General features: G+C 36.8%; 1 protein-coding gene across 1 annotated transcript; it reads right to left on the bottom strand.

Annotated features, from left to right (window-relative positions):
* Positions 1–3941: 3941 nt before the first annotated feature.
* LOC103798007 (actin, alpha cardiac muscle 1) lies at positions 3942–7643 on the bottom strand. Its single transcript, XM_009070248.1, has 5 exons — positions 7323–7643; positions 6328–6489; positions 6023–6214; positions 4628–4809; positions 3942–4269 (listed from the first exon to the last, which is right to left on the bottom strand). The coding sequence occupies exons 1-5, from the start codon at positions 7639–7641 to the stop codon at positions 4126–4128; spliced, it is 999 nt and encodes a 332-aa protein (XP_009068496.1). The 5' UTR covers positions 7642–7643; the 3' UTR covers positions 3942–4125.
* Positions 7644–8627: the final 984 nt, after the last annotated feature.

Genomic DNA, 8627 nt, shown 5'->3' with positions numbered 1-8627 from the left:
ATATATATACCTCAGCGAGAACATACCACCCTACATTTGTTAGACAACATATATACTGCATTTCATGAATTTTTTTTTTATGATGAAATGTAAAATTGCCACCAGGTATATTTACTTGTGCTAATGCCTGCTATATTCATTTCATTCAACATTATTCACACAGGAATGCTTAATCATAAATTAAATCCATCCTTTAATTATATAGCAGTGCAATAACATTTTTCCTATAATTAACATTTCTGTATGCTGCCTATTTAAGTCTCAGCAATCGTACCCATCCTCAGGAGATAAAAAGCAAAGGTAATTGGTAGTATATTAACTGCCTGAATTGCTTCTTTCTCAAGTGTAATGAGTGAAATTTACTAAGCACTCAATTTTATATTTTTCTTTTTCTTGTGTCTTGATAATGACAGAGACTACTGTCACAGGATGCTTCAGGGCAGGACTAGATTCAGTTGTTACTGGAAGCAAGCATCAGTCCCTGCCCAGGCCTCATATAGAGTTTATCCAACCAGCAGGTTTTATCTATTTTTTTTCTATTGTAGTGTCATTATTATAGATTAATCTGACTGTCACATATATTTAGATTCACCTAGTGTTTTCTAAGTATAAAACCTTCTTATTCTACATTTAAAAAATTATCACTCTACAGAATTCAATTATTCAAGCTAAAAATTTTCCTATTAGTGGTTTGCCTCAGGCAGACTTTATCAAAGCTTTAGCTAAAACAGGCTTTTTAGAGAAGATTAGTGCAAAGTAGACAACTCTAGCAAATTTGTAATGACTGTCCTCGGAATTTGTTTTAAGGAACCTTGAAGCAAGAACAAGTGAATTCTGAAACATCTTCTTATTTCCTGTCAAAAAATCCATCTTTTAAAGCAGAATCACCATGTTTTCAGATCCTTAGCACATACTTCATCTAGATATTACAAGCATTGTGTTTTGATCATAATTCTCAATACTTCTTATGTGCCAATCTACAGTAAAGGTTTTCTCTAATATCTGTGGGTCAGTCAACAATGGTAATATCCCAATGCCCTTCAGTTAAAAGCAGAAGTACTGGACAGTGTTGTTCTGGCTGCCAGAAGAGGCAGTAAGATTTTGTCTCAGCTCTTACTGATGTATGTCAGTATTTCTTAACACTATTTAGCCCTTCTTACAGAATAAAGCTTCTTTATGTAGCTTAAAAATCATGTCAGGCTGACTCCTACAGAATTCCTTCCACCCTGTTATACATGCAGAGCAACAAGGAGCTGCAAAGTCAAGGAGCTGCTGCCTTCAGTGTGGCAGACAGACCTTTGCCATGTATCCACACTGCTTTTCAAAGAGTGTGTGTTGAATCTATACACTTGGCTAAACACCAAAAAGCAGTGGAGGTTAGCTGTGATCCTTTAGTCTTCAAATTTATGTTAATGTCTTCATTACCTTAGGTGTTTCAGACCTAAAGGTTGATGACCACAACAGGCTTCGGGTGCAGATGGTTTTAAATTCACCTTTTTCAAAGAAATATTGGAAATAGTTTTACTGGTTATCATATTACCACCATTAAGGCTTGTTGCAAAATGTAAATGGAGGGTAAAGTTCAACACAGGCATCTTTCCAGTGTTTTGAATTTTAGTTTATGTGACTTAACACTCAAATTCCTCTCGATCAAATTAGATCTAGTTTTGCTTCCATAAATAGTTATCATAATTCCTATCCCATTGAATTATTTGGTTTCATGCACGGAGTAATTCAATGGTAAAACATGGGACTATTGCATTAAAAATTAATACATCTGGGAAAACACTGTAAGAAAAGAAAAAGAGTAAGGCATTGTTACTTTTTAGTCAAGTCCTACCTATATGCAAGCACATCACTCTTTTGCAAAATCCTTCCTGTTCATATCTGGCTCCATGAACCATGAATTACAAACCCCAAAATGTCTATGGAAGGAATTTTTCCATCAATCCTGCAATCGGTAGCTTCCTTCAGTTTGCTCCTCATGCCCACATGCTCAATGGAGCACTCCCAACCAGAGCTGTGAAGTGGTGCCAGTTGTTGCCTGCCATTCCTGACCTATCAGTCAGAGCCAGTCAAGTCAGGCATCCACTGGGGCTGATTTAGCATGCCTTTGCATACTTGCTTAACATTTTAAGCTCCAATTAGTTACAATTTATGTCCAGTATCACCCTATTAATTCACACTAATACCTGAGATAACCTTTCTGCCCGGCCAAATTTTTCAAATTAGCAAGCAAGATGAAGCAAGAAAGTGCAATAGTTCTGAACAATACGCAAAAGGCATTGGCAAACATCATAAGTTTGAGCAATTAAATTTGTGTTGGCCAGAAATCTGGAGAAGATATACAAAATTTCTCCATGGTGCTAACTTCAGAACAATTCCCTGCTCTGGGAACCTTCTTGAGAACAGTGGAGGCTGTTGACTTTGCCTTACAGATTCACAGGATAATTAATTTGTATTTTATTGGGAAAAGGCCTATTTGCAGCAGCATTTCAGTAATACTCCGTGCAGTGTGAGATTGAGTATTTCATATTTATGTTTCAATTTTCATACTAATGTTAAAATTTGATTTTTATTTTTGTCTAAAATAATTGTTTAAATTGTAAAATGTTTAAAATATCATATTTATGTTTCAGTTTTCTTTATATTCAACAACTCCAACTACCTTCTCTGCCCAAACCCAAAAATATCTAGAAATATTTGAATATTTTAGTTGCAAGTGGATGGTTGGCAATTACAGTGGCACCTCAGTAAACTGTCTTCTAATGATAAGTGAACTGGAGACAAACACCAAGTATATCTTTATATATTCAGAGTAAAATCGGTTCTACTTAATCACAGATCACATCTAATGAGCAGTTTTAATGTCTTCCAAGAAATAAGAGGAACAAAACGTTTCCCTGCAAATGTGTAAATTAATTTTTTTCAATTAGCATTGGAGTATAAAATTAGCATAAAATCTTATCTTTACAAACATCTCCAGTAACACTTGCCTAATTAACTGCATATACAGTTTAATAAATTGTTTAAATGATTTCCTAAATCAAATTTAAGTGAACTCCAGTCTGTATATAGTTTGCTATGACACTGACTGGTCCCATTTTTTTTTTATGAAAATGTCCCAGATCATTCTGTACTTCATCTTTTAGTGACTACTTTTTTAAAAAAATGTTAAGAGCCCAGTTATAGAAAGTCATTGTGAGGAACAAAAAAAGCACATGGAAAGTATGAAGTTTATGACTGGAGTATATGGGTCAAATAGCAAGAAAAGATAGCAAAGATTAAAGATTAAAAATTGCCTAAAACATACGAATGATGATGTGAAAATAATTGTGATGATAAAAATTGTATGCTTATACAGCAAAAGTTTGATTCTTATGCATTAGTAAAATAAATACTTCATTTCTTTATCTGTGGCTTTGAAGAGATGGGGGAAGATGAGTAAGCTGTCAGTTTTAATTAATGTTTTGTCATAAATATTTATAGCCCACAGAAAACAATTGTATGGCTCTGTAGGATTAAGCTAATTATTTATAAATCACATTCTAAATGTATTAACATAATCCTTTTACAGAAGCTTTGACATTTAATAAATTAATATTAAAATGTCTGGGTTACAATAAATGCAACAGCAAAAATTTTTCCAAACTGACTGAGTGAATATGAGAGGTTTCTTTTCACTTGTTCCACTTACTGGGTCTACCCTCAAGGCTATGTCTTTGTAAGCCTTGATATATAATGCTTCTTTTGTTTCAAGTGTCAAAATTAAAACTATAAAGTGTAAATTCTTACTGATAGAAAACCATGACTTTACATGCCTACATCAATTAGGACACAGATACAGTAAAAGTATTCATAGGTCTAATGGGAGTTTCCAAATCTCAGATGTTTAGTCTCTATTTTTTAACCAAAAAAAAACTTAAAACAAAAGACAATCATTTGTAGGTTGCAAGTCCCAAATCTCCTTTATTTATAAAGCAATAAATATTAGAAGCACAAATAAATTGCACGGGTGTGTAAACAAACTGTACAATGACTGAAGAGTTCAGGAAGGGTTGCCAGAAGACTCCAAGAAGCATATTGTCGTCATCCTGAGTGGAAGCAAATTGAGGGGAAAAGTGCTTAGAAGCACTTGCGGTGTACAATGGATGGACCAGCTTCATCATACTCCTGTTTACTGATCCACATTTGCTGGAAGGTGGACAGAGATGCTAGAATGGAGCCACCAATCCAGACAGAGTACTTGCGCTCAGGTGGGGCAATGATCTAGGATAAAATAAAACAAAACAAAATCCTCATTTCTAACAATGAACCCATATCATCCATGTTACAAACCACTAGATATTTCCTTGAGTAAGTAAAAACCTTTTCTATAATAACAGTATTGATCTTCAGCAGCTATTACAATACATGCAATGTTCCTTTGGAAAATCTATAACCGTATTTTCTTCTTTTCTAACACTTGCTTCTAACCAACCTAATTATTCGGATTAAATGGATCTTCTGCTCATTTGTTCATCAGTGGTTGATCCTACTTTTGAGTTGTCCCTATATCTCAATTTAATGATGTTGACATTTGCTCCATCTTGATCCACACTTTACAGTACAGAGTCAGATTCCTTACCTTGATCTTCATAGTGCTAGGAGCAAGAGCGGTGATTTCTTTCTGCATGCGATCAGCAATGCCAGGGTACATCGTCGTACCACCTGAGAGGACGTTGTTAGCATACAAGTCCTTACGGATATCAATATCACACTTCATGATACTGTTGTAGGTAGTTTCATGGATACCAGCAGATTCCATACCTTGAGAAAAAAAGAAGACAGGAAGTCAGTAAATTATACAAGGGGTCTTCATGAAAAGAAATCTTGGCATTTCTCTTCATCTTCATATGAACTTCTATGACCTTTTTTGTTGTAAAATTACTTACTGTTTATTAAATGTTACGGAAAAATATAAAAACACAGAATTACAGAACTTAGAAAATGAAAATTATTTAGTAGAAAAGGTAAGAATCATAATGCACGTGCAAAGGCAAGATCCTCAAAATATACTGTAAGGGAAGAAGTAAACACACAAGATAAATTCATTTAGTATATGGCAATGGAAGAAGGTTATATAAAACAGAAAACATGAGTATCAGGTTATGTCAGAGTCTCACTAAAAGCATTAGTTGAATATATTAAAGGCAGCAATAAAGACAATGAAAACAGTTGAAGCAGAACTAAAGAAGACAATAGTAACTTCATTTCTTTTTCAGTCAACTCAAAATACAGTCTATACTGTTATAAATGTCAAGGCAAGACATAACCATGACATGGAATAAGATATTAGTACTTGATGGTAAGGAAAAAGAAACAAGAAGCAAGTGTTTGTAGGTTGCATTCCAATATATTAATTTTAACAGGTGCTTCCTGAAAGGGCTGACACTGGATCCACAGTAAGATGTCAGCTGATGAACAACTGCATGTATTGCTCAGGACTTAAGAGTATAAACATTTGCTACGTCCATCAGCTGCACGCACAAACAGCAAAGCTTACCATCTTGACCATGGCAATGTTTCATTACAGTGCATATAAATATACACACACCTTCATTCCATTTTCTTCCCCTCTCTGACACTGTACTTCTTCATGGCATCAGATACGGTTTCGAGTGTAAGCCTTAGAAATACAGCACTGAAAGCTATTCTTGCCATCAGTGACACAGAATCATAGGATGTCTTGAGTTGGAAAGGACCCATAAAGATCATGGAGTCCAAGTCCATAATGATGATATTCTAACTGTATGTTTTATCACTCAAAAATTTTGACCTTAAAACCTGATCTAAAACTTGCAACAAGAGCCCAGAGTTCAGCTAAGCAGAGCTTACAGGGACCAAAGAATCTAACTCATTCTTTATTCATGTTTGATATTGTGCCAAATTTAGATAAGCAGGAAGAGGAGCAGGGCACCTTCTAAATTTTCTGATTCATTCATACCTCCTACAGAAAGGAGAATTTCCTGGGAACACTTACCAATAAAGGATGGCTGGAATAAGGTTTCAGGGCAGCGGAAACGTTCATTACCAATTGTGATCACTTGACCATCAGGCAATTCATAGCTCTTTTCCAGAGAGGAGGAAGAGGCAGCAGTGGCCATTTCATTCTCAAAGTCCAGTGCAACATAGCACAATTTCTCTTTGATATCACGAACAATCTCACGTTCAGCTGCAGATATATGGGAATCAAATCAAGCTTTGGACAGACAAAATACTAGAGGAAGATGATGGGCCAAGAAAGACATGAGGATTTTCACAGTAGGGATAAGCTGAAGGACTGACCTGTTGTCACAAAGGAGTAGCCACGTTCTGTGAGGATCTTCATGAGGTAGTCAGTCAGATCCCTGCCAGCCAGATCCAGACGCATGATAGCATGAGGTAAAGCATAACCTTCATAAATAGGTACATTGTGGGTGACGCCATCACCCGAATCAAGAACAATACCTGGGACAGAAATGTCAGAGAGCAGCTGGAATCACCTTCAGGCACAGTAAGCAGCAACAAATACAACAAAATAGAGGATTTTTCAGGGACTATAAAGTAACATCATGCTATTTTAGTCATAAAGAACTTTCCAATTCAAGCATAACCTTCATAAATAGGTACATTGTGGGTGACGCCATCACCCGAATCAAGAACAATACCTGGGACAGAAATGTCAGAGAGCAGCTGGAATCACCTTCAGGCACAGTAAGCAGCAACAAATACAACAAAATAGAGGATTTTTCAGGGACTATAAAGTAACATCATGCTATTTTAGTCATAAAGAACTTTCCAATTCCTTTGCCTTGCCTGGGTTTTTTTTTGTTTGGTGTGAACTTTCCCACAAACAGTTTTTCCACACATATTTTAAGTTGATCCACATGAGCAGTCTTCCACTGCTACTACACTGAGCAGTAAGTATATTTGTAATAGTGACTGTCTTGATCCCATAATGGGCATCTTTTGGCCCCGTTTAAACGCTTAAACTGGTGTAATACTTGTGTAACTGCAGTATCTCAACAGAAGTATCTCCTCGCTTGAGCCACAACAAGCAGTGTCAGAGTCAGTTCCGTGGTGCCTCTCCAAACACAATGCAGATTGATCTAAGTGTCCTTTCCACAGACTGGTTTGTACTGGCTTTTCTGCTACTGTTGTAATTAATTGCTATAAACTAAAAATACCTATTTTTCTGAAAATCTAAATGTGTTCTAGTGGGCTTTCTTCCTATTTGGAGAGGGAAGGAAGGAGAGTTCCTGAAAGCATATATCTAAATAGTGTTTATTTGTTTATTTTACCTGTTGTACGACCCGAGGCATACAGGGACAGGACAGCCTGGATTGCCACATACATAGCAGGTACGTTGAAGGTCTCAAACATTATCTGGGTCATCTTTTCACGATTAGCTTTAGGGTTCAAGGGGGCTTCTGTGAGCAAGGTAGGGTGTTCCTCTGGGGCCACACGGAGTTCATTGTAGAATGTGTGGTGCCAGATCTTTTCCATATCATCCCAGTTGGTGATGATGCCATGTTCAATTGGATATTTCAAAGTAAGAATACCTCTTTTGCTCTGAGCTTCATCACCTACATAGGAATCTTTCTGACCCATACCAACCATAACACCCTAAGAGAAGAAAATACAGAAAAGCATTATTTCAGGAAGAAACATCACAGGGCCCAAACAACTATATCGCAGACAACTGGCATGAAGTTGAGTCACAGAAGGTTTAGGATGCATATTAGGAAAAGGTTCTTCAGCCAGAGGGTGGCTGGGCACTGGAACAGGCTCCCCAGGGAAGTTGTCACAGCACCAAGCCTGACAGAGTTCAAGAAGTGTTTAGACAATGCTCACTGGCACATGGTGTGATTCTTAGGGCTGTCCTGTGCAGGGCCAGGAGTTGGACTTTGATGATCCTTGTGGGTTCCTTCCAACTCAGGATATTCTGTAATTCTGTGATTCTAACTATATTATTTTCAAGAAAAGTACAAGTGGTCACACTGCTAAAAGATTGCTCAGGAAAAGAAATTAACCTATTAAAATATTAAGTCAACAGAATTTGAGGTTTTCTAGTAAAATCTTTTTTTCTGTCCATCAGAGGAAAGGATGTACCCTCCCTTTTTAATACACCTCTTATTTTCAACTCCTTCTTTCGTGGCCCAAAAGTTTGACTGAAAGTAAACTGTGCAACATCATGAGAAGGAAAAGATACAAAGTGAGTTTGTAAGCAACAAGATATAGAGGGAAATTAGCATTCTAGTGAAAGAAGATGCTCCACATTATTATGGAACCTCAGCAGTAATTTATTCATTGTAACAAACTACAAATTGCAAATATTTTAATTTTAAAAAAGGCATTATGAACTTTTTACCAAGAAAATTGTGGGAGATATGGGACAGCAAACAGGGAAGCTGAGTGAAGCACTGGAGAGATGTGTGACTGTGCCACCAGTCCTACCATAAGAGGCAAGCAGATGAAAAGGCAGGGTATTTGCAACAGGACAGGAGAAATAAGGAAGGTAGAAGCAAGTGGAGGCAATGCCTGGAGGGATGGAGAAGGCTCTGTCCTGCCCCAGTCCTGCCTCTGTCTTTACCTGGTGCCTCGGG

This window comes from Acanthisitta chloris, unplaced genomic scaffold (genome assembly GCF_000695815.1).
Source record: "Acanthisitta chloris isolate BGI_N310 unplaced genomic scaffold, ASM69581v1 scaffold27962, whole genome shotgun sequence".
NCBI lineage: Eukaryota > Metazoa > Chordata > Aves > Passeriformes > Acanthisittidae > Acanthisitta > Acanthisitta chloris.
This window is presented reverse-complemented; position numbering and strand designations above follow the sequence as displayed.